Consider the following 26366-nt stretch of genomic DNA (forward strand, 5'->3'; position numbering starts at 1 on the left):
TGATAAAATACATTGATTACTATTTTGGGTTAAAAGCAACCCATTTATTGCATCAACATGAAACAACTGGTACACATTTCAATTTCAGAGATCAAGAAAAGCAGGGCTGTGTTTCAAGAAAGTTGATTTATGATGATTGTGAGATCAAGCACAAACTAGCCAGCGAAATTCCAAATGTAAATCTCAGGAACAAAATTTCATGTTCCAGATGTTCATGGAACCGAATACTCAAGAATGGTCACAATTTAATTCCCCAAGTACCTGAAGTAAGAAGATGAAAATAACGTTACCCCTTGATGAAACAGAGTTCAAGGACCCATGCATATGGAATGCAGCAGTTTAAGAAAGCCTTCTCAAGGGAAATTAAGGATGGGCAATAAATACTGAGCTTGCCAATGACGACCAATTCCCACATCTATGAACGAAAAGCTTCAGAAATTTCATTTTCAGGGAGGAATGTGCAGATGTAAACGGTCAATGGAGAAGAAAATAAAAATGCTATTGAACCTCAAGCCCTTAGACGAAAACAGTTTAGGCTGTGCGTTCTCATTTAAGGCATGATAATGGATTAGTCCAGAGGATGGAGCTGGGGAATAACCCCAGCACTAAATCATTATTCAGAAACCTATGTGAGAATAGCAATTTTCAAATGTAATGGCTGCAAACCAATCTTTCCTTGTTTAAAATAATTGTTGGAAAGCCGGAAATAATTTTCTCCAGAGGGTTAAGTGCTCGATCCAAATACATTCCTTATAAACATATCAATAATTTCACTTTACCTACCACATAAAGAAAAGCTTTTTTCAAGAAGTTTCTTCTTCAGTCTGTTGGGGTCTATGTGAAGAGAGTTTGGACAATCCCAATCCATCTCCTGGGAAGGAAGGGTCTAAAACATAAAACTGACCCTAATTTGAGAGCAAATGGCAATCTTTTACAAATGACCAAGATGGTTGAAGGTGCTCACACTGGGAGTTGAGCACAATATTGAAGCAGAGCAGAATAATTTACATTTAACACCTGGCTGCGTGGAAACTTCCCAAATCTCCAAGGATAGGATTTTCACCACAACAGTAAGCCCTCAATTGTGGTGAAAATCTCTGTAAATGGACAAAAATCCTAAGTCCCAGGGCTCACACAGGCATGATTCCCTGAGGCCACTGGTCATTCAATAACCGGCTGCTTCCAATGATGTAGGATTTGGGAAGAACAGAAGTGTTGAATCCAAAGTGTGTTGATTAGAACAGTTTAAGAGGAGGTCTGATAGCCAGTGTACAGAATTGAACAGAACAGAATTCCAGGACACCTTTGGAAGCGATAAGGCACCCTTTGGGATTGTTAAAAGTAAACATGATTATGCACGTTTTACACACAAACTCATTGGAACTGTCAAGCTGTAAAAGAGGCACCCAGCTGTTCAGGAACTGTCCAGCTATCAAGAAAATGTTATCCAGCTGTCAAATCTGTCAAAGCTATGTAGGAAGTGTCAAACATGTCAAAACTATCTAGGAAGTGCCAAGCCTATAAAATCCAAAGTGTGTTGATTAGAACAGTTTAAGAGGAGGTCTGATAGCCAGTGTAGGTACCCCTTTGAACAGAATTCCAGGACACCTTTGGAAGCGATAAGGCACCCTTTGGGATTGTTAAAAGTGAACATGATTATGCACGTTTTACACACAAACTCATTGGAACTGTCAAGCTGTAAAAGAGGCACCCAGCTGTTCAGGAACTGTCCAGCTATCAAGAAAATGTTATCCAGCTGTCAAATCTGTCAAAGCTATGTAGGAAGTGTCAAACATGTCAAAACTATCTAGGAAGTGCCAAGCCTATAAAGTTACACAGGAAGTGTCAAAGTTATCTAGGAATTGCCCAAGCTTACTAAATGAGATGCGTTGGAGGGGATCAGGGCAAAGGTTGGGGGTGGTTGGTTGATTTGGCACAGTGGGTATGGAAGCATGGGGTGGGTAGAGGGACATTAGGGCTTGATGGTTACAGGGTGGGTAGGGACATGGGGACTATGTGGCTGGAGGGGCGTTATTTGTTTTATTATTTTTTATTTATTTAAACAGAGGTGGGCCTTGCTCCCAGCCCACTCCAAGCCCGGCAGATTTGTTTTGGGGTCACCTGACCTGACTTCAGCCTGCATCTCCACCAACCAAATCCTACCTCAGGCGGTAATTTTTAAAGGTCAGGGAAACCTTCCAACTTGGCAAACCCAACCTAGAGATGAAAATCTGGACCCAAATATCGAGCACAAACAGCAAGGGGGAAGCAACTGCTTAGAATGATGGTTGTTAAATAGGCGCGACTTCGTGCTCTCCAATTGAACATTTAAACGAGGCAGAGTATGTCTAAATGGAATACACTGAATCTGAACAAGCTGCAGTAGAAATAAAATGATAGTCATTAATTGTAAATGTAAATTTATGGGTTGCAGCATTCCATTTCTAAACAGACTGCCTATCCTTCATGTATGAAATAAGACCAGAAAGATGAAATGAATGGCTAGAGGGAAATAAAGTGACAGCATCACAAAGATGACAACAACTTTTCAGTTGGAACTCAAGAGAAGTGCGGAGGGAAATCGTGCCACCAAAGAAAGGATAAGTGGCTCACTTAAGTTCCATGATTTACAGATACTCTAACACAACAGATGAACACAAAGATTAATCACTTCAAACTCAGCTTTGGGAGATAATAATAGTTAGCCATGCAGTTGAAACCATGAGCTATCTTTGCATGGAACCACTGGAAGGTGTCTGCACCATATGGAAGGCCACAAATGCCAGAACACTAAACTATTTATCTCTGGTTAGGGCTCTAAATCCATTAACTACAAATATTACAAGATTACTATGGTACCAAACATGTATGGATGCTTTTCATCTTTGGTGATCTTTGTGATGGTTGAGTGAAAAAGAATGATGGAATTATTCTGGAAATGAGGAAAAAGGAATTTGCAAATAAAGTATGACTGGTTGAATCTTTCAATAGGTGCAATATAATTTAAAATAGCGGTTGTCAATTTAGAAATTCCCAAGGCTATTCAAGGAGAGGAGCTGACTAGATTTAATAAAAGTCTTTTAAAAAGAGTGGAAGATGAAACTGAATGGTTAAAAATAAATTCAGGACCAAATGAATTGCATCACAATATGTTAAAAAAGTGGGTGTACAAATTGTGGATGCTTTTGTCATTATCTTCAAAAAGTTTCTCGATTCAGGAACCTTCCGTTTGGACTGGAAAAAGACCAATGTCACTCCATTACTTAAGAAGGCTGGGAGAGAACCCAGGTAACATCTAAGTCCGTTGCGGAAATGTTACTAGAAGAGTGACGGAGTTCATGAGCAAATATGAACTGATGATGGAGCAGCAGGTCTGTCATACCTAATTGAATTCTTGAGGATATCACTAATATGGTTAATAAAGAAGTGTCTGTATGGATGGGACTTCTATGGACATCTAGATGATATTGGATAAGTTCATTCTAGAAATTGTTAGCCAAAACAAAATATGAGATAAAACAATTTCAAAACTGAGACTAGTGGTTAAGAGATTGTTGGTCAAGGGCATTACGGGGTATGGAACCAAAGTGGGTAAATGGAATTAAGAAATAGATTAGCAATGATCTAACTGAATGTTGAAACAGGCGTAAAGGTCTCCTTTCGTATGTATCTAACAGAAAGCACATATTTTTTTCACTTAGAATTTAAGATAATAACGAGAGTCGGTTTAAAAACATTAAAACAAATTAGTTTTGAAAAGTTCCACTCAACTGTTTAAGTCATGATTCATGTAGACATCTGAATATTTGAAGTAGAAGCAATTCATTACAAAAATGCACTTCCAATTTGTTTTTAAACCCACCACTAATCTGCACACAAGTACATCTTGGTGATTCAGTGCCATTTCTAATGGCATAATGTCAAAATAAATTATAAACAAAATATATCCAGTTGCTACTATATTTTACAGCATCCATTCCCGAGGTTATTTTTCTGCTACAAGTTATTTTTTTAAAATAAAGTTATTAACTGTTTCTTACCTTTGTCCATCCACTGTGCATAAAGACACACCCCACACATCTGGGCTAAATTTAGCCAGTTGTGGGATATAATCAGCAACCTGTTGAGGAACGGAGATAAAAAAACACATGAAGGAATTGTGTCTGCAGAACAGCCTTGCTTGCAATTCCCACTCGCTCAGTGTGGAGTTTAGTGCTTTAAGTCTACAACAACATTGCATTGCACCAAGAAAAAGCATTACTTTCATGGCCTCCCATAACGTAAACTGGATGATAATAAAACGTTTGTGCAATTTAACAGTACACAAAATCAGAGATTAGAAAATCAAAGTTATTAATAGGAATATGGAAACAAAAAAAAAATCTTGTTCTTGTAGGTAAATAAACAATCTGGGAGTTACCATTGATCAGAAACTGAACTGGATATTTATACTAATATTAATACTGTGACTACCAGGGCAGGTTAAAGGCTAGGAATCCTACGGCGAGTAACTCATCTCATGACCCCGCCCCCGCCCCCCCCCCCCCCCCACACACAAAGCCTGTTCACCATCTACGAGGCACAAGTCAGGAGTGTAATGCAATACTCCCCACTTCCATGGATGAGTGCAGCTCCAACAACACAAGAAGCTCAACACCATCCAGGACAAGCAGTCCACTTGATTGCTCCTCCTTCCACAAACATTCAAACCCCCCACCACCGACGAACAGTGGCAGCCATGTGTACCATCTACAAGATGCACTGCAGTAACTCTCCAAGGTTCTTCAGACAGCACCTTCCAAACCATTGATCACTACCATCTAGAAGGACAAGAGCAGCAGACACCTGGGAACCCCACCACCTGGAGGTTCTCCTCCAAGTCACTCACCATCCTCACTTGGAAATATATCGCCGTTCCTCACTGTCGCAACATCCTGGAACTCCCTCCCTAACAGCACAGTGGGTGTACCTACACCTCAAAGACTGCAACGGTTCAAGAAGGTAACACCACAACCTTCCGAAGGGCAACTAAGGATGAGCAATAAATGCTGGCCTAACCAGCGACGCCCACATCCCATAAATGAATTTTAAAAACATTCAGCAGTTTAGTATTCAATTTCCTACTGCATTAAAAATAAAAGTTATACCTTTCCACCTGACAATTTTTTGGCACTCTCATAAAGGCCATCTATGTGGGATGCAAATATTTCAAAATCTGGAATGACAAACTTTCTCCTAAATGCTTGAGTGAGCAGCACAATATTGCTTCCAACGCATCTGAAACAAAACAGACATGAAAGACAAGAATTATTAAAAATTAATGCCTGAAATTAAGCTTCCATATACATTTTTCTGCATCATACCAATCATACAAGTATTTGTCTGAAAATATAAAAATATTATCCTGTCTAAATTATGGTTAGATACCACAGTCCAAACTTTTAAAATTATTTGTTGATGGGATGCGGTGTTGCTGCATTTATTGCACATCGCGAATCGTCCTGGAGAACCTCTACCATCCATTTAGATATACACACACAGTGGGGTTAGGGAGGGGATTTCAGGATTTTGATTCAGTAACAGTGAAGCAGCAGCAATACAGTTCCAAGTCATGATGGTCTGAGATTTGTGGAGGAGCTTGGAAGTGGCAGTGTTTCCATGCATCAAGGAAGTGGTAAGCGAGTTATTAGGAAACTGGGTCCAGAAATGAGACCCCAATGTAGTAGGCAATTTAGGGGTTAAACAGACTGAGGGAATAGAAAAACGTTCAAATGCAGATAGAGGGATACACCCACACCTGGCTGAGTTATATTGTCCCAGTCAAACTTAAACTCGTTAGTGGGAATACACAAGATGCCCCAGATCCATTGTTCTTTGGAACCACCCTGTCTGACCTGCCATTAGACCATTACAGAGTCTGATAACTTCTTTGTCTGTCAATGGGAAGTTAGTTCCATATCAATAGCATGGGCCGGTTCTTTTGTATAAACGGGAGTGGGCAATGAACCAAGATAACAATAGAAGGTTGAAGTCTGGAAACCCCAGAAAACCTTTGTGCGAGGGGCTGGGTGGAGCTTAGAACAAGAGAGAGAGCGCGAGAACGAGAAGTAATGAATGCTGTTTCGAATAGTTACAGACAGAAAGCTTTGGAAATTGACCAGAGAGGTCATGAAACTTGCTACTGAAATGAAATGAAAATTGCTTATTGTCACGAGTAGGCTTCAATGAAGTTACTGTGAAAAGCCCCTAGTCGCCACATTCCGGCGCCTGTCCGGGGAGGCTGGTACGGGAATCGAACCGTGCTGCTGGCCTGCTTGGTCTGCTTTAAAAGCCAGCGATTTAGCCTTGTGAGCTAAACCAGCCCCTACTGAGGCAAGTTTGGAAAAGGGGTTCTGAACAAACGCCCCTAACAGAAAAAAAATTGCTTCGTAAGTGCATGTATTGCATTTGCTTCTCTGTGTAAGTGGCATGAGAGCAGCATGCTTATTTAAAGTTATGTTTAATGGGAACTGGTGTGTTAAGATTAAGAAACAGCATGTAATCTGTTAGTATTAGAGCTGAAGTAGAAGTTTGAATATGGTTTTCTTTTGTTTCACTAAAATTTGTTTATAAAATAACCAAACCCTATTTCTTATATTCATTTCTGGGACGAATCAATCTTTCCACACTGTTTTAAAACTTCCAAAAAGTTATGGCTCTGGTTCAACATCTTAGCCACTGTTGATAGCTGACCAGGCATACATAACAAATTGGGGGCTCATGAGCAGGATATTCTTACGTATACTTCCCTGTTTGGCTTGGGGATAATTAACTTAAAGACAGCGAGTGTGTGGATCAATTGCATTCTTTCCAGGTTTGACATACTGAATAGAGAGCGACTAAGAATGGCTCTTGCAGTTTCAAAAGAAGTCCTGGGTTGAGGAAATCACTCGGGAGGAATTAAATAGGGAAATGGAAAGCAAACCTTTTGAGTTTGGCAGAGAAATTGCAGTTAGCGCTGCCAAAAGGGGCAAAGAAGGCAGAGAGACCTTGGCTCAATATTTAAACTTACCAGTAATACAGTCTAACCCATTAAGAATGAGCTTGAATCCAATTAAAAATGAAAGAATTGGAAATGCAACTAAATCTGAGAGAAATGGAGATGGCGAATGAAGCCAAAGTGCTATGAACGCCAGGGCAACACTCAACATTGGCTACGGTAATGGGTGACCATGAAGTAAACAGTTGCACATTTGGTGACTTCCGCTCAAGGCTGTTTTTTCAGTCTTTTCCCTGTCCAAAGTATTTGAAAGCAAGAGGTGCAGGAGTGCTTTTTACTCCTCTGGTGTAGCTGGTGGATGGATCCACAGACTAGGAGTGCTGCATGAAAGAAAAAGCTGCTGGAGCAGGAGAGTATTTGTGGTGCGCCTCAGGAAATTATGGGAGGGCAGGGGGCTGCTCTGCCTGTCCAGTGGTCGACGGAACAATTGTTAGAGTTCCTCAATGATCAGTTTCGGCAACAGAGGAAAGAGGCCCTGGAAGATCTTGCCAAGGTGGTGGAACTGCTTAAATTGGGGATTAAGCGAGTGGAGCAGCAGCTGGAGTCCCAGGGCCTCGCAATCCAGAAAGTGGAGGAGACAGTGGAGGAGCATAAGGAACAGTTGGCCTCGTTGGTGGCTAAAATGGGAGTTTTGCAGTAGTGCCAGAAGAGGCTGAGGAGGAGGAGGATCTGGAGAATCACTCTAGAAGGCTGCTCCAGCAGCTCTTTCCTTCTTACACCACTCCAAGTCCATGGATTCATCCACCAGTTACACCAGAGGAGTAAAATGGTCTCCAGGCACTGCTGCACCTCTTCAAGAATGATTATTGGGGGGGTGGGAGGATGTGAAGAGAGATTTAATACGGTTATAGAACCAAGCTTGGGGTCCCAAGTCGTCGAGGGTCAAAGGAGATGAGGGGGTTCATAGAACATATGGAGGTTTGTGGACCCGTGGAAGTTTGTGAGGCCGAGGATAAAGGACTTTTCGTACTTCACCCAGGTGTAGTCCCAGATTGATTTTTCGTGCTGGGCATTTATGGCAGGAGTGGTCAACTCGAGTGTTCGGCGATTGTGGTTTCTGACTACACGCCACACTGGGTGGATTTGCACGTGACCCAGCGCCAACAGTGGAGGCTGGATGTGGGGTTGTTGGCAGATGAGGTGGTGTGCGAGTGGGTGAGGGCAGCCATTCGGGGCTACGTGGAGCTAAACGATACAGGGGAGGTCACGGCCACCATGCTGTGGGAGGCACTCAAGGCGGTGGTTAAAGTTCATTTTAATTCAGGCACACAGGGAGAAAGCAGAGCAGGTGGAAATGGCAAGACTGGTGGGTGGGATTTTCAGGCTGTATAGGAGGAGCCAGAGGCAGAGCTGTTATGGAGAAGCAGAGGCTCTAGAAGGAACTTTAACTAGTGTCTACAGGGAAAGCAGTGGGGTACGGAAGGCCAAAGGCTCAGCATATGGGTACAGGGAGAAGGCAAACAGGGTCTTGGCCCATCAGTTGACGAAGCAAGAGGTGGCGAGAGAGATTGGCAGAATGAGGGATGATAAGGGTAAGGTGATGGAGCCAGAGGGGATGGAGAGTTGAGGCGTTTTGTCAAAGGATATACACAACTCGGATTCCCACCGTAGAGGAAGAGCTGGTTCAGGAACGGGGGGTCCAAATTGGGCTGAGGGACGTGATGGATAGCATGGGGATGCACGCAGGGAATGCCCTGGGGCCGGATGGGTTCTCAGTGGAGTTTTAGAAAACATTTGGGGCACACCTGGGGCCACCATTGGTGGGGGTGTATAATGAAGAAAGGGAGCGAGGGGAACATTGTCTCCCTGATATGGGCTGGTTTAGCTCACTGAGCTAAATCGCTGGCTTTTAAAGCAGACCAAGCAGGCCAGCAGCACGGTTCGATTCCCGTACCAGCCTCCCCGGACAGGCGCCGGAATGTGGCGACTAGGGGCTTTTCACAGTAACTTCATTGAAGCCTACTCGTGACAATAAGCGATTTTCATTTCATATTAAAGAATAAAGATCCGGAGCAGTGTGGGTCATAACGCCCGATACCGTTACTGAATGTAGACGCCAAGCTGTTGGTGAAGGTGCTGGTCTCGCAAATCATGTAGGGGAACATGTTTGAGTGTTTTGTTGTCGGTGCTTCTGCCATTCCTGCCGGCCAGTTACTCAGTGAGCCCAGTGGTGTCAGCCCAAGGGTGTGGAGGCAGTGGAAGCAGCATTTGAGACTGGAGGGTGCCTCAGTGTGAGCACCGTTCTGCGATAACCATGGGTTTGAACCAGGGGGGTTGGATATGAGGTTTCGGGGGTGGCGGCAGGCGGCGATTGAGCAATTTGGTGATCTGTTCATTGGGGATAAAATTGCGAAGCTGGAGGACGGGTATGAGTTGCCCAGGGGGTACGGCTTTAGGTACCTGCAGGTCCGAGACTTTGTCAGGAGAGAGGTGCTGTCCTTTCCTGGGCTGCTGCCACTGGGATTGCAAGACAAGATGCTGTCGAGGGATGAGATAGGGGAGTGGAAGGTGGCGATGTCTATAAGGAGTTGATGGACTGGGAGGTAGCCCTGGTGGTGGTGGTGGTGGTGGTGGTGGTGGTGGTGGGGGGGGGGGGGGGGGGGGGGGGGGGGGGGGGTGGGGGGGGGGGGGGGGGGGAGAAAGAGAGACACAGAGGCCTTGCGGTGGGTGGACGCGTCCTCGTTGTGTGCAAGGCTAAGCCTTGTCCAGTTTAAAGTGATACATAGGGCACATATGATAGTAGCAAGTATGAGTAGGTTCTTTGAGGGGGTAGAGGTGTGGGCAGTATGCAGGGAGGCCTGTGAATCATGTCCACATGTTCTGGGCGTGTCCACTGTTTAAGGGGTTCTGGCATGGGTTTGCGAACATGTCGTCCAACGTGCTGGGTGTGGATGTGATCCTGAAACCAGAGGTGCCGATATTCGGGGGTGTCGGAAGACCCGGGATTCCAGGAGGTGAGGGAAGGTGACGTTTTGGCCTTTGCCTCCCTGATAGCGCGGAGATGGACCTGGCTCAGGTGTCGGGACTCAGAGCTGCCAAAAGTGGGTCTGGGTGAGCGACTTAGCAGAATTCCTGAGGCTAGAGACGGTCAAGTTTGTCTTGAGGGGCTCGGTGGATGGGTTCACCCAGAGGTGGAAGCAGTTTCTTGATTTATTTAAAGGAGGCTTGAGGTGGGGGGGGGGGTTGTTTATAAAGTTGTTTCATTGTTCTTCTGCTTTTGTTTGAAAAGGCCTTGAATAAAATATTTTTTAAAAAACAACGGCAACCAAACTAGACATGTAGCGTTTTTTAGTTTTACGAATGTACAGAAAGGTCAACTTGTTCCGCAAATGATAATATAAGAAATAGGGCTTGGTTATTTTATAAACAAAACTTTACTAAAACAAAGAAAACAATATTTAAAACTTCTACTTCACAGTTCCAACACAAACAGGTTACATGGAGTTTCTTAACCATTACAACATCAGTTCCCATCAAACATCACTAAATAATACAGCTCTCTTTCCACTTGCATAGACACTTACGAAGCAATTCTCTGCTGCAAGTCAAGTTCCTCCGGATCCCTTTCGAAAGTCTAATCTGAAACAGCTTCCTTTGTGACCTTCTTTCTGGAGCAGGTTTCATGACCTGTGTGTCTCTCAGCTCCAACCAGCCCTTCAGATAAAGTTCCTCCTCTGGAATGTACAGACTGGAATGGACTGTAATTGGGCTGCTTGATCGCTCATTTCCATTTACACAGAAGACCAGAGTTTAGCCACTGATATGTACCTAATCTTCCATTGACAAACCATTAGATCATCAGAATTTGTTTATAACATAATGGTTGGCCATGCAGGAATGTCTCGAAAGACCATGGACATCAAGGGAATCATCTTATGCATTCCCTAATGGATTTATGTCTGAAAGGGACCATGTGACTCAGCCAGGCATAATAATAATAAAAATAATCACTTATTGTCACAAGTAGGCTTCAATGAAGTTATTGTGAAAAGCCTCCAGTTGCCACATTCCGGCGCCTGTTCGGGGAGGCCGGCACAGGAGTTGAACCCGCGCTGCTGGCATTGAAGCCAGCTATTTAGCCCACTGTGCTAAACCAGCCACCAGTTGTGGTCGTATCCTTTTGAGTCCTGGCTAACAGTATTTTCCTTCAATCGGATTGCCCGCAACATTTTGGACCCCCTTTTCAGGGCCAATTTCCGAATATCTCCCCATCATGACACCTCCCTTCCCAGAGAAAAATTAACAATCAATATACACAGCTGGCTTCATTTTCTAAACCCCTTTCAATTCTAGACCTTTCTTAAGATTAAAGAGTTGACATTCTACATGGTACTTTTTATAAAAAAACAAACATCACATGAATATAGTCTGTTGTAAATCTTTTCACGGCCCATCGAGTCTACATCAACCCTCCGAAAGACACCCTACCTAATCCCACAACTCCATCCTAGTCCCACAACCCAGTAACCCCACCTATTCTTTTGGACACTAAGGAACAATTTAGTATGGCCAATTCACCTAACCTGCACATCTTTTGGCCTGTTGGAGGAAACTGGAGCACCCGGAGGAAACCTACGCAGACACTGAGAGAACGTGCAAACTCCACAGTCACCCACGGTTGGAATTCAACTTGGATCTCTAGCGCCGAGATGCAGCAATGCTAGCCCCTGTGCAACCTTTTTCCCATGTCATAGTTGTGACAGGGCATCAGCAATCACTCTTTTCATAGAATTTACAGTGCAGAAGGAGGCCATTCAGCCCATCGAGTCTGCACCGGCTCTTGGAAAGAGCAGCCTACCCAAGTCCACACCTCCACCCTATCCCCATAACCCAGCAACCCCACCTAACACGAAGGGCAGCTTTGGACACTAGGGGCAATTTAGCATGGCCAATCCACCTAACCTGCACATTTTTGGACTGTGGGAGGAAACTGGAGCACCCGGAGGAAACCCACACGCATACGGGGAGAAATTGCAGACTCCGCACAGACAGTGACCCAAGCCGGGAATCGAACCTGGGACCCTGGAGCTGTGAAGCAATTGTGCTAACCACTATGCTACCGTGCTGCCCGAATCATGAATCATTTTGCATTAGTTCTGTCCAAGTAGTCTTGGTATCATCAGACCTAAAAAATGGGCTTGGTGACAGTCTCTATACTTTTACACAACAAATCAATATGCAGTTGTCTGACTTTACCAGCGAGTTATTTTTTCACTTTATCATACGACAGATTGGTGATTGTTGATGCAGCGTCCATCATTAGTCTGTCACATTTGTCAATGATTTTGGGCCCTGCTTCTTTGCTGTCTGTTGAGAATTGCCAAAAATATTTGGCAACAGCTGGTGCATATGGACAGTGTCAAACACCAGTCATTGCATGTTGAAAGGTTTGCTGATTATTTTGGCTGCATTTGTACCAGCTCTTCAACCTCCAGATTCCCTATTCTACCACGGACTATATTCTGTGTGCAACAGTGAGACAGCCCAGTCCTTATCTGTTCTTCCTGACCAGATCCTTGTGTAATCACTTCTTGGGTCACCATTACGATAGGAATTTGACTGCTCTTGGAACATGGGGCTAGGTTGTCCGTTCTGGAGACTATGGCCTCATGCTGGAGAGTTGCCAGGTCCAGAGCAGCGCATGCGCACGGTGGTGGCCTGCAGCAGCCGCACCGTGCTTCATGGCAGATGCCGCTCACGGACCCAGGCCGCAAAATAGTCCCCTCCCTTCGGCCAGCTCACGTGCCCTGGATGGCATCACCACAATGCCACCAGCTCCAACTATGTGCCCCCTGCCCACGGATCGGTCCTCCCCCGACCGTGGCGGCGCTGGACTGAGTCCGCGGCCACAACGTTGAGTTCCAGACCGGTGAGACCATGACAGACCCACGGCGTCGAAAACTCAGCAGGTCGGGGACTCCTAGAGTACACAGCTTTTCAAGGGGTGGAGCATTGCAAAAGCGGCGGCGCCCCCGATTTCAGCATCATCGGGGATTCTCCGCACCACTAACGGGTGGCTGGGGAGGCGGGCGCTGTTGGTGTGAGCTATGTTGGCTGGGGTTTGTGCTCGGGGGGGTTTGTTTGTTTTGTCATTTTGATGTTGAAAATTGTTACAATTATAAATGTCTCAATAAAATATTTTCAACAAAAAAAAGTCAAAATTTTATGGCTGTATCAGATCGAAAGGATAGGGTATCCGACGCTGTGTTGGAATTGGCCTGGCGCGGAGAATAACTGTTCACGCCAGAAATCCGGCACTTTTGCGATTCTCCACGGACCCGTCAGACACGTCGGCGACGCAGCGCCCGTCACGCAGCGCCCGTCGGGGGCCGTTGAAAGCGTATGGTCCCACCCAGCGCTCTGGCTGCGGGGGCAGTCCTGGGGGAAGGGGGGGGGATCCGACTGCAGGGGGTCCTCCACGGTGGCCAGCCCTGCGTTTGGTGGCTGCGATTGGCGGGTGCACTCATTCAGTCGGGGGCCTATGTTCCTCCGTGCTGGGCCCCTGTAGGGCTCCGTCATGTTGCGTAGGGGCCAGCACAAAGACGGCCGCTGCGAGCATGCCCAGACCCGCGGTCGGCTACCGTGTGCATGTGCGGCCCCGTGCGGGCGTAACTGCAGTGAGAGCTGCGGGACGCACGCCGGCCCTGCTAGCCCCCTTCAAGACGGCGAATGACCCTGGATTTTCTAGGGAAAAGTCTGGAGTGATTCTTGCCCGTTTTCCCCAGAAGGGAGAATCCCGCCCCCTATTTACTGACACAGGAAGTGATTGCATTAGGATCTTGTCAAAAGGAACAGAGAAGGACTAAAGCTGTCTCAATGTTTCAGAAAGCATCTTCCGTGGTGGAATATGGAATCTGGAGGCTGAAGAGCTGGTACAAACATAGCCAGCAGAGTCAGGAAACCTTTCAAAATCAATGTTTGCTGTTTGACACTGTCAAATGCACCAGCTGTTACCAATTATTTTGGCAATCCTCAACAGACCGCCTAAGCAGCAGGATCCAAAACCATTGATAAACCTGACGAACTGATGAATGCTGCAACAATCTTTTTTTTAAAAATATTTGTATTGGTATTTTCAATTTATACATAGTAACACTTTACAGTTAATATTTACAGCAAGTGTGGTTCTTATATACATATTCTCTCTTCCCCCCCCCCCCCCCCCCCCCCCCCCCCCCTCCTCCATGCTTCGAACAGGTCTTGGAACAGACCGACGAATTGTCCCCAAGTTTTGAGGAAGCCTTCTTCCGACCCTTGGATGGTTTATTTAATCTTCTCCAAATGGAGAAATTTTGCCAGGTTTGCCAGCCCGTCTGCAGTTGTTGGTGGTGCTGCTGATTGCCACCAGAGCAGGTTTCTCAGGCATGCATAGACATAGAACATAGAACAGTACAGCACAGAACAGGCCCTTCGGCCCTCGATGTCGTGCCGAGCAATGATCACCCCACTCAAACCCACCCTATACCCGTAACCCAACAACCCCCCCCTTAACCTTACATTTTAGGACACTACGGGCAATTTAGCATGGCCAATCCATCTAACCCGCACGTCTTTGGACTGTGGGAGGAAACCGGAGCACCTGGAGGAAACCCACGCACACACGGGGAGGACGTGCAGACTCCGGGAAATGAAAGCTAGGGCATCGGCCCTCTTCCCCACGTGTAGCTCTGGCTGTTCTAATACCCCAAAGTTTGCCACTCTTGGGCATAGCTCCACCCTTACCCCCACAACCTTGGACACTGCCTCAAAGGAGGTTTCCAGAACCCTACAAGTTTGGGACAAACCCAAAACATGTTAGTGTGGTTGGCCGGGCCTCTCTAACACCGTTAATATTTATTCTCCACCTCCGGAAAGAACCAGTTCATTCGGGTTCTGGTTAGGTGCGCTCTGTGCACCACCTTGAACTGCATAATGCTGAGCCCTGTGCAGGAGGAGGTGGAGTTGTCCCTGCTCAGTGCTTCGCTCCAGAGTCCCCCAGCCCACTTCTGTCCCCAGTTTGTTTTCCCATTTTCGTTTGGCTTCGGCCAGTGGCAGTCTCACCCTGTCCAGTAGCTGTCCGTAGATTTTCCCAGTTTCCCCTTTCCTTACTGTCCATGTTTATCAGGTCCTCCACTAATGTGGTTCTTAGGGCCCTGGGGTATCCAACTGTCTCCTTGCAGAGAAATGCTTTATCTGTAATGTCCAAGTTCCTGTCCTGTCGGTAGTTCGTGCTCCTCCGTCAGTTCACCCAGTGTTGTTAGTCTGCCCTCCATGTAAAAGTCCCTGACTATCAGTGTTTCTCCCCATCCTGCCTCCATTTTCTGAAGGTGTTGTCTAGCATAGCTGGTGGTAACTTGTGGTTTCCACAGAGGGGGCCATGGGAGACCTCTCGGTCAGACCGAGATGTTGCCCCATCTGGTTCCACGTCTTTCATGTGGCTACCACCACTGGCAAGGATGTGTATTCCATCCTTGAGGATGGGAGCCCTGCTGTGGCAAGGGCCAGGAGGGCTGTTCCCTTGCAGAAGAACTCCTCCATCCACACCCATTCTGTGGTGGGTTCACGTATCCATTCCCTCGCCCTGTCTGCCGTAGATGCCCAGTGGTAGTATTGTAAGTTTGGTGGTCCCTGGCCACTGTGGTCTTTTCTCCTCTGCAGTGTTGATTTGGGTTTCCCCTGGTTCCCCCCCGGAACACCTGGAGGAAACCCATACAGACACAGGGAGAACGTGCAGACTCCGCACAGACAGTGACCCAAGCCGGGAATCGAACCTGGGACCCTGGCACGGTGAAGCAACTGTGCTAACCACTGTGCTATTGTGCCACCTGATATCTGCTCTGGCAGTTGATGAAGGAGGTTTAAATGTTTCAGGTGGCATTGGGGCGGGAACCAAGTGGGCTGTTTTTTCCTAGACGATGTCAATCTTTTATTCGCAAGCTGCATTTATCCGAACAACTGGGCAAGTACTCATGACTTGAGCCTTGCAGATAATGTACAACCATTACATTATGGGGAGCAATGAGGCAAGTTTTTTTTAAATTTAGGGTATCCAACTAATTCTTTTTTCCAATTAAGCGGCAATTTAGCGTGGCCAAATCATCTACCTTGCACATCTTTTTGGGCTGTGGATGAGAGACCCATGCAGGCTTGGGGAGAATGTGGAATATGGAGACAAGTTACTTTGATTTGAACTGAACCAGGGTTGATTGCCTGGCTTGATGGTAATGGTTGAGTCAGGGAGTCAGCGACATACTAGGTCATGTTACTGATTGTGGTCGAATAAAATTCTACTGCTACTGATGGTCCTCATCAGTGAGGCTGGTATGAAAGGTTGCATCACCAGAGCAGATGCAACTACATGAGAATGTAGAAGAGTTCTTACAGGGTGTGAGAAGTCGAGGGGCCTTTAAAGTGACTATTTGTTCTTAAGCCATTCTTGATGATGGGCATTGAAGTCTTCTTCACAGGCTAGATTATGTGTTCTTCATATCCTCAAGTGGTGTTCAATATGGAGGAGCATTATTTAATTAGCCAAGGGAGATAATTAAGTTTCCTTGCCCAAACCCAAACTGTTCCCATGACATTTCATGGCTCTGGTGTCAAGGTTGAGGACTCCAAAAGCCTTACTGTTTATCAAAGCAGCCACCTCTGGTGGCTCTGGCTGCCCTTGGGAGAGGACATTCCTAGGGATGGCGACAGAGCAGTCTGGAGGACAACAGCTACAAGACATGATTCTATGAGTATGCCTATGTTGAACGGTGATAGACTAATCAGTGGCATGCTCCCCTAACATTTCCAGACATTAGCAAGGAGGACTTTGTTTGTTTGCCCTTTCTGCTGCCATCATGGTCACCCAAGTGCCAAGTCTTCCAAACTTTCCGATTTTAGTAGCAGTGGATGATTTCATTCTTCAATCAACCTTTTGCTCGTATTCATATAACATAGACCCTGAATCCTTTCAGTTGTGATTAAACACTCCAACCCTACTCCACAGATAACATATCCAAAGAAATGAATTTGTCTACTTTTGATATTTCCATCTCTGCTGCCTCTAAATGTCCCCAGCATCACTGATGCTAGTCTTCAGCCAATTCAATTCACTCCATGTGATATTAAGAATTGGCTGGATGCACTGAATACGGCAAAAGCAATGGGCGCTGACAACATTCTGGCAAAAGCACTGAAGACATGTGCTACTGAACTTGTTGCACCCCGAACAAAGCTGTTCCAGTACAGCTACATCACTGGAATCTACCTGACATGTAGAAAACTGCCCAAGTCCTGCACACAAAAAACATTACAAATTCAACCTGGCCAATAACAGCTTCATCAGTGTAACCTTAATGACCAATAAAGTGATGGAATGAGTCATCGGCAGTGCTATCAAGCAGCATTTATTTAATAACATGCTCACCGACACTCAGTTTGGGTTTCGCCAGGACCATTCAGCTCCTTAGCAGCGTTTGAACACATGCGGCATCAAGGAGCCCTAGCAACACTGCAGTAAATGGCAATCAGGGCGAAACTTCTCCGGTGGTCAGAGTCATTACTGGCACATATGAAGATGGTTGTGGTGGTTGGAGGGCAATCATGTCACTTCCAGGACATCATTCAGGGGTTCCTCAGGGTAGTATCCTCGGCCCAACCATCTTCAGATGATCCCCCCCCTCCCCGCTCAAGCTGCTCTCCCCTCCCTGCCACCCCCCCCAAATCCCGCACCCCCTCCTCCCCCAGCTGCTCTCCCCTCCCCCCCCCCCCTCAAATCAAAGTCAAAAGTAGGGATATTAGCTGATTGTACAATGTTCAGCACCATTCACAACTCCTCATAAGAAAGCAATGCAAGTCCAAATCCAGCAAGACCAGGACAATATCCAGACTTGCATTTTTTTAAAAATTTACTCATGTAGGCGTTGCTGGCCGGCCCAACATTTATTGCCTTTGAGAAGGAGGCGATAAGAGTTGACTCGAATGAAGTGACTTGCTAGGCCATTTCAGAAAGCTTAACGACATTGGCCTATGTGACTTTCAGATCTATAGCAGACAAGTGAAGATGGCAGATTTCCTTCCCCGAAGGACATTAATGAACTAGGACTAGTTCTAGGGTTTTTAGGACAAGTAGTTTTATTATTCAAATTACATCATATGCCGAGGCAACGATGTCAAACCCAGATCCCCAGAACATTACCCTGGGTCTCTGGATTATTAGTCAAGTGAAAGTACAATGCACCAACATCGGTAGTGACAAGTGGCACGTAACATTCGCACCACACAAGTGCCAAGCACTGACCAGAGAGAATCTAACCATCGGCCTTGGAGGTTAAATGGCATCATCAACGCCAAATCTCCCACTAGCAACATCCTGGAGGTTACCATTGACCAGAAACTGAACTGGATTGGGTCTACAAGAGCAGGGTTTTACAACGGGCAGGTTGTGACATGATCAGTAGCGTCGCTCCCACGATGGTCCTGATTACGGGAGAAACACCCAACGCCCACTACCAGCATTTCTATTGAGAATGGTGGCAGCTGTCACCTTTTAAATGAGAAGGAAAAGAGGCAGTGTGCAGCCATCCAGCCAGATGCTGCAGTGAACAAGTCACATGCCCTGCATGTACACTTGACGTCAAGCTCCCTGTATTCACATGCTTTAAGTGCCAAATCAAGGAGGAAAGCTTCTTCCATTTTCTAGCAGCTGGCAAGCAAGACAAGAGGACTGCAAAGACTAATCTTTTTCTTACAAGAGACGGCCAGAGACACAAATAGGCAGTGTACCTACTGGACCAAGCTTTCACAACAAGATGCTTTTGATAACCTTGCATAATACATTGCATAAAGTGCAGCAAAGGATTTCAAAGGACTACAGCAAATTGCTTTTTTGCTAATGGGGGGTGTGTAAAGCTCTGGGAGGGGTCTAAAGCACCGTGGCAGTGGTCCATTCACCCGATTCCTTTTAAAGTATTTGTTTATACAGAGTTATTGGAACAATAGACGGAATTAACTATCCAAAGCAAAAGAACGTGCAAGGTGACAGGGAAGTGGGACTGGATAGAGTTTTTTCGGAGAGGCTGTGCAGATCTCGATGGTCCGAATGGCTTCCTTCTGCATTCTGATTCTGTGATTAGCTGGATCTGCTGGAGACCGCTACTCAGGAGACTCCAGGGCAGGACAGAGTAGTTCTATTGTTAACTCTGTACAGAGATCCAGGTCCTCTGGTTAACAGCCGACAAAGTAACATAACTTGGGGAACAAAGCAGTATCAGGATGATTTGTTACAGTGTGGTTTTATCAATTTTGTCCATGCAAATAAGAATGCAAAGCCCATGGGTGTTATATGCAGGGGAGTACTGGAAAATGAGAGAAGTCTCAGATTTTGAAAGAGAAATGGTGGGTGAAAAATTCCTTTTGAGGTTGAGACGCCAGAGTCAGTTCTTAACTAACAGCTGACTCTGAATGAAAAGACTACAATCGGAACTGTGATACCATTTTAAAAACACACCAAAAGCTGGAGTAGCTTTTACCAGGATAGCAAGTTGAGTAAAAGAAGCATTTTGTTGCTATTGCCCTTCACGAGGTTGCAGTTTCCATTTTGCAAAGATGGGAGACGGCACAAACTAACTGATTGAAGTATGTGCAATGCCCTCTCCTCCTGTGCACCTGACTAGAGAATGAGATCGTGAGGACCAAGCATGTTCCCCATTCGCATTAAATGTCAGTGAACGTGGTGCGGGTCACGAAGGTCGGCCAGTTGGCAAATGTGGGTTCAGAGGAAAAAGTTTTACTTAAGAGCATGCCAGAGGCTAGGAATCCCACGCTGAGTAACTCAGCTCAAAGCCTGCACACTGAGGCACATGTCAGGAGTGTGATGGAATACCCTCCCCTTGCCTGAAGGGTTGCAGCTCCAACATTAGTCAAGGAGCTCAAGACCATCAAGGACAAAGCAGCCTGCTTCATTGGCACTCCATTTATAAAGGTTCACACCGTACACCAACACAGTGGCTGTAATGTGCAGCATATCCAAGGTGTCCTGCAGGAACTCACCAAGCTTCCCGAGACAGCAACTTCCAAACCCACATTGACTACCATCTAGAAGAATGAGGGCATTTAGATACACGGGAACACCACCCCCTGGAAATTCCCCTCCACTCTACTGACTATCCAGACTTGGAAATGTATCAATATTTCTGGGTCAAAATCATGAATCCCCCTTCCTAATAGCACTATGGGCATGCCTACACCACATAGGACTGCAGTGGTCCAAGATGGCAGCTCACCACCACCCTCAAGGGCAATTAAGGATAGACAATAAATTGTCAACGACGTCCAGGTCTCTTGAATGAGTAAAATATTTAAAAGATCTCCCACGTTCTTTAGACTGTATTCAGTAAGTTAGTGTTTGCTCCACTTAGCCTCTCCTTCGAGTGCTTGAGTATCATAGAATTTACAGTGCAGGAGGCCATTCGGCCCATTGACAAGAGCACCCTACCTAAATCCACACCTCCACCTATCCACATAACCCCATCTAACCTTTCTGGACAATTTAACATGACCAATCCACCGAACCTGCACATCTTTGGACTATGGGAGAAACCTGGAGCACCCGGAGGAAACCCACGTGGACACAAGGAGAACGTGCAGACTTCACAAAGACGGTAACCCAAGCCAGGAATTGAACTGGAGACCCTGGAGCTGTGAAGCAACAGTGCTAACCACTGTGCTACCGTGCCGCCCACATTCCGAAAGTGTTGATTTTCTTCCATTCCTCTTTACATCCATATTAATTACTGACCAGGCATAACATTTTGGTACATGATTCTTGCTTTAAACCACAAACTTAATTTTGTAAAAACACTTTTTACTTGTAATTTTTTTTCGATGTTACCATCCTTCCCAGATTATAGAATGCATTTACTGTGATGCTCTCCAACAAAAACAAAAAATGCTGGACAATCTCAGTACGCCTGACAACATCTGTGGAGAGAAAATGGAACGTAATGCTTTAAGGCTGGATCATCAAAGCTGGAGAACTGAAAATGGGATGAGATTTGGGTTGAGGTGAAATGGAGCAATCGGGCTGGAGGGGGCCAGCGATAGGTAGAGATTGACAAAGATATTATGGACAAGACAAAAGGAATGTAAATGGTGGTGATAACGACGAAGACGAATGCTGATGGCTGCACATTATAAGATCAGAATGTTTTAATGGCAGAACGGGGGTAAGTAGTGTGTCAAAGGACAATTTAAAACAGGGAACAGACGGCTCCGGTGGGTTGGAAGGAGGAGAGATAATGTGGAGGGGAAAGCAGAAAGATGGAAGAAATGAAAATAAATTGATAGAAATAAAAATGGGGTGACGGTGGATGGGAGAGTTCAGTCTAAAGTTGTTGAACTCATCCGGAAGGCTGTAAACAGAAGAAGAGGTGCCATTCCTCTAGTTTGCGTTGGGCTTCACTGGAATATTGCAGCAGGCAAGGATGAACATGTAGACACGAGACCAGGATGATGAGTTGAAATGGCAGGGACAGAAGGTCTAGGTCCTGCTTTGCAGATGAACCAAAGGTGTTCTGCAAAGTGGTCACCTAGTCTTGTGTTTAGTGCAGTCCCACTGCTCCACGCACCCCACCACCCCACAACAGTATATATCTCACACTTTCCAATTTTTTTCATCTAGCTTTGACAAAGTTATCCAGACTCAAAACATTAGCTCCGCTCTCTCTCCACAGATGCTGTTAGATCTGCTGAGATGGTCCAGCATAGTTTTCCCCCTCCCCCAGATTCCAGCATCCACAGTAATTTGATTTTATCTGTACTATGATGTTCTTTTTTGTCACTACCGTAGTGTATGTTTTCTCGCAGTCGGGTGTAAGCACGTACCTACCACCTTCCTTTACAATTGTATTGATTCGTTTTTAAGAGTCTTCTTCATTGGTGTCTGTAGGTGTCATCAACATAGTGGATGTCATTGACAACTTTCACACCTATCTTTATACCATCTATCCCTTACATTCCTCGAGAATGCACTCATAGTGAGAAACAGACAAGTGAGAGAATTCTGCCATGTCTAACCCCTCTTTTGATTGCTTTCCAATCACCGGGTTCGTTCTTCTATCCGATTATCGCTACTCGATTCCAGTAGATACTCCTGTATCAAAGATCTTTCCCAATGTTGATGTTTGCAACATTTTCACGAGGTCATTGCGGAATGCTTTAGTATAAAATCTATTAAAACATAGGTAGAAGTCATTTGGAATTTCTACCAATGTTTTTAAAATATAGATTGTATTTAGTGTTCTTTTATCTTCTATAGAGCTGCACAATGTGTGTGAAATCGCAATCATTTTGCTCTCCAACTTGGGTCTCATTAGGATTCGGAGTTTGATATTTACTGCACAACCACATTAGGTTGATTCTCTCGAAGCAGCTCACATTCTGTGGTGCCAGCTTTCTTTGGGCACAGTAAGACGTCTTACAACACCAGGTTTGTTTTGAATCACCAGCTTTCAGAGCGCAGCCCTTCTTCAGGTGAATGAAGATGTGGGTTCCACAACCACATATAGACAAATTCAATGATGCAAGATGATACTTTGAATGAGTCTTTAGAGGAAATTAAGTCTTTACAGGTCCAGATGAAACGACTGGAGAGAGGTATAATCACAGGTTAAAGAGGTGTTAATTGTCACAAGCCCAGGTCAGATGGTGGGGGGGTGAATGTAATGCGATATCGATCCAAGGTCCCGGTTGAGGCCGTACCCATGCGTGCGGAACCAGACTATCATTATTATGCGTAACGTTCTGAGCTGGTCTCGCTTTTGTCAATACTCAACTTCTCGCACTTTCCCTCAAGACCTTCTTGAACATATCAAACTTTGCGTTTATATTAATTGTTTGAGAGACCTGCAGCACTGCATAGCTGTTCTTTACCTCCATTATAAATGCTTCTGTAATGACATGGTATGTCAGTCATTGAAAGATCCATTTTCCTTGGCTTTCCTTTTACTTTATTCGAAGTTTTAGCTCGACATTCATCGTGGCAACCACTGGTATGTGATCGCTGTCAGAATGTGCTCCAGAATATAATTTGGTCTGTTTACTAGAGTTTATGAAATATTCCTTGCAATTACGTTGATCTGACTTCTTGTTTAGTTGTCTAGACTTTTCCATGTCCAGCTATGTTAAGGGTAAATGGTAGCACAGTTGCTTCACAGAGCCAGGGTCTCCAGTTCGATCCCCAGCTTGGGTCACTGTCCGTGCAGAGTCTGCACCATCTGCTAGTGTATGCATGGATTTCCTCTGGGTGCTCCGGTTTCCTCCCACAAGTCCCAAAATGACGTGCTGTTAGGTAATTTGGACATTCTGAATTCTCCCTCAGTGTACCCCAACAGGCACCGGAAATGTGGCGGCTTGGGGCTTTCCGCTGTAACTTCATTGCAGTGTTAATGTCAGCCTACTTGGGACAATATAGATTATTATTATAAAACCATGGGCGCAAATCTCCAGCTGTGTTGGGCTCTCGCTTGAGCATACCGCAGCAGGAGACTACCAGGCAAGACCTCCACAAGCCCGACGGGCTCCACGTCGCCCGGGATTCTCCAAAGTCCTGTGGGACATCGAATTTGGGACCCTAACCCAAATGGGTGTAACCGAAGACGCTCATGGAAGTACTTACGACCTATCGGTGCGGGATCCAGTGGCCTCCTTTGATTCTTCGGCCTCCCCAGCAAGCCTGCCACGTGCCAATCAGTGCTGATCCACACAAATGTGGACCAGGCAGAACGGCACCCAGGGGGCAGTCTCCCGCGCAATCGGAGACCTCTGGGGGGTCAGGATAAGTGCAGGGTGGCTCTCTGGCCTTCCCCCTGGCACTGTCCAGTTGGCATCGCCAACCTTCCCAGATAGCATTACCAAGCCAGCAAGAGCACGGCCTGGGTGCCAGTGCAAGGGTGCCCGAGTGCCAGAATGGCATTGCCAAGAGTCAGGGGGCAAGGGTAGGTCATGCCCATGAAAGGAGGGTGGGGGGTTGAAAGGTGAGGGAGTGCAGGGCAGGTACTTCAGGGCCTCTGGGAAGATGGGTGGGGGTCTTAGAATGGAGGGGGGTGCTGATGAGGGGGAGGCCCATAGCAGGGTGTCCTTACTTGGGGGGTGTTGGGTAGCAGCCGTGTGTGTGTGGGGGTGCCATTCCCCTTGGATTGAGAGTGTAGGGGGACCCACAAGCTCACTTGGAGATCAGGCACCCTTTCAAAATGTTACCCTGAGTCTGGCCGGGAATAACATCCCAAATCGCACCTTACTGATGCAGAGTGCTGATTTTGCCCTGTTGAAATCAGCCCTTCTTTTGGCCAGGTCCGCCCCAATGTCCTGATACACCCTTATGTTCTTCCCTTTCCATGTGCATGATCTTGTCTATCGGGCCCACTTCAGGATTTTCTCCCGGTCTTGGAACCAGTGCAGCTTTGCGTTAATCACTCTGGGCTGCTACCCAGCTTTGGGATTGGATTGAAGTGACCTGTGCGCCCTGTCCATTTCTGGGGGATTTGGAAATCCTTCCCTACCCACTATCTTGCCCAGTATTTGGGCAATGTAGCCTATTGGGTCTCTGCCCTCTATCCCCTCTGGCAGACCCACACTTTTAACGGTCTGCTGTCTGGACCCATTTTCCTGGTCCTCCACTTTCCCTCTTAGGCTCCCCTGGGACATTATCAACCTTTTCACCTTGGTTTCCAGAGCTACCACCCTATCATTCTAGTCCGAGGTGGCTCTCTCCAACTCCAGAATTTTTTTCTCCTGCACCTCCACCTTTCTTCCCAGGCCTTCGATGGTCCGCTGTATTTTGTCCGTCGACACAGCCAGCACCTCCCTCATTGTGTGAAGCTCTATCCTGAGCACCTCCTTTGTGGTGCTTTTAGCACACTTCTGCACTCTTCCCCTGCACAGGGAAGAACCTCGCCCGAACCTCCGTCTCGTCTCGTGGGGCTGCCTTCCTGCCCGTCCACCGCTCCTGCGCTTTTCCCGCGCTGCTTCTGTTCCTTGCGCCTCGCCGTCCCTTCGCTTTGGTATTTTTTCCTCCTCCAGCTGTCTCTCTCTCTCTCTCCAGCACCCTTTCAAAAATGGCAGCCTGATCTAGGAGTTCAGCTCCCCAGTGCTAAAAAAAATTCTAAGTGTGGGCTAAACCAGTGAGAAACTCCCCAGGGTCCAAAGAAATGACTAAGTGTCATTGAATAGCAGTGGGGAACTCACCTGGAGAGCCGGCCGGAAACTCATTGAAAAACCCACCACAAAATTAACTTTTGAAATTTTTTGGGAGAATCCGGCCCCATGAGTTTGAAACACCTCAATTATTTTGACCAAACTACTCCTAGGTCATCTCTGCTGTTACTATCATCATGTAACAGCATTCAACTGGGGAAGGAGCAGTGCTCTGAAAGCTAGGTGATTTGAAACAAACCCGTTGGACATTAACCCTATTGTTGTAAGACTTCTCACTATCGTCATGTGGATGAGCAATACCTTGTACACAAAATCTTCCTACCTTTGCACTGAGATTTCCCATCGCAATTATATCTTGAAAATACATGGCTTTCTCGTTTGATCCAGTTATTCATAGAAAACTTCCCCTGTCCTCATCTGTGACACATTGGGTTCAGGCATATAGAACATAACAGCGCAGTACGGGCCCTTCGGCCCTCGATGTTGCGCCGACCTGTGAAACCATCTGAAGCCTATCTGACCTACACTATTCCATTTTCATCCATATGTCTATCCAGTGACCACTTAAATGCCCTTAAAGTTGGCGAGTCTACTACTGTTGCAGGCAGGGCGTTCCACACCCCTACTACTCTCTGAGTAAAGAAACTGCCTCTGGCATCTGTCCTATATCTACCACCCCTCAATTTAAAGCTATGTCCCCTCGTGTTGGTCATCACCATCCGAGGAAAGAGACTCTCACTGTCCACCCTATCTAACCCTCTGACTATCTTACATGTCTCTATTAAGTCACCTCTCAGCCTTCTCCTCTCTAACAAAAACAACCTCAAGTCCCTGAGCCTTTCCTCGTAAGACCTTCCCTCCATACCAGGCAACATCCTAGTAAATCTCCTCTAACCCTTTCCAAAGCTTCCACATCCTTCCTATAATGTGGTGACCAGAACTGCACGCAGTACTCCAGGAGCGGCCGCACCAGAGTTATGTACAGCTGCAGCATGACCTTGTGGCACCGAAACTCAATCCCCCTACTGATAAAGGCTAGCATACCATAATGCTCAAGTTGAAAGGTGCATCGGCTATTCAGACAAAAATTATCTTGGGTATAGCCCAATACCTTGAAGGGGCTCGCAATGTTTTTGATTAAGAGCCA

General features: G+C 46.1%; 1 protein-coding gene across 4 annotated transcripts in view; it reads right to left on the bottom strand.

The window, feature by feature from the left end:
• Positions 1–26366, bottom strand: part of glsb (glutaminase b) — a 163902-nt gene that overhangs the window by 112766 nt on the left and 24770 nt on the right. For all 4 annotated transcript variants that reach the window (XM_038789138.1, XM_038789137.1, XM_038789140.1 and 1 more), the window contains exons 4-5: positions 5148–5277; positions 4041–4120 (exon numbers count right to left, since the gene is read on the bottom strand). In XM_038789138.1, the coding sequence (XP_038645066.1) occupies positions 4041–4120; positions 5148–5277 (210 nt within the window). The remainder of the gene's footprint in view (positions 1–4040; positions 4121–5147; positions 5278–26366) is intronic.

Source organism: Scyliorhinus canicula, chromosome 2 (assembly GCF_902713615.1).
Source record: "Scyliorhinus canicula chromosome 2, sScyCan1.1, whole genome shotgun sequence".
NCBI classification, from domain to species: domain Eukaryota; kingdom Metazoa; phylum Chordata; class Chondrichthyes; order Carcharhiniformes; family Scyliorhinidae; genus Scyliorhinus; species Scyliorhinus canicula.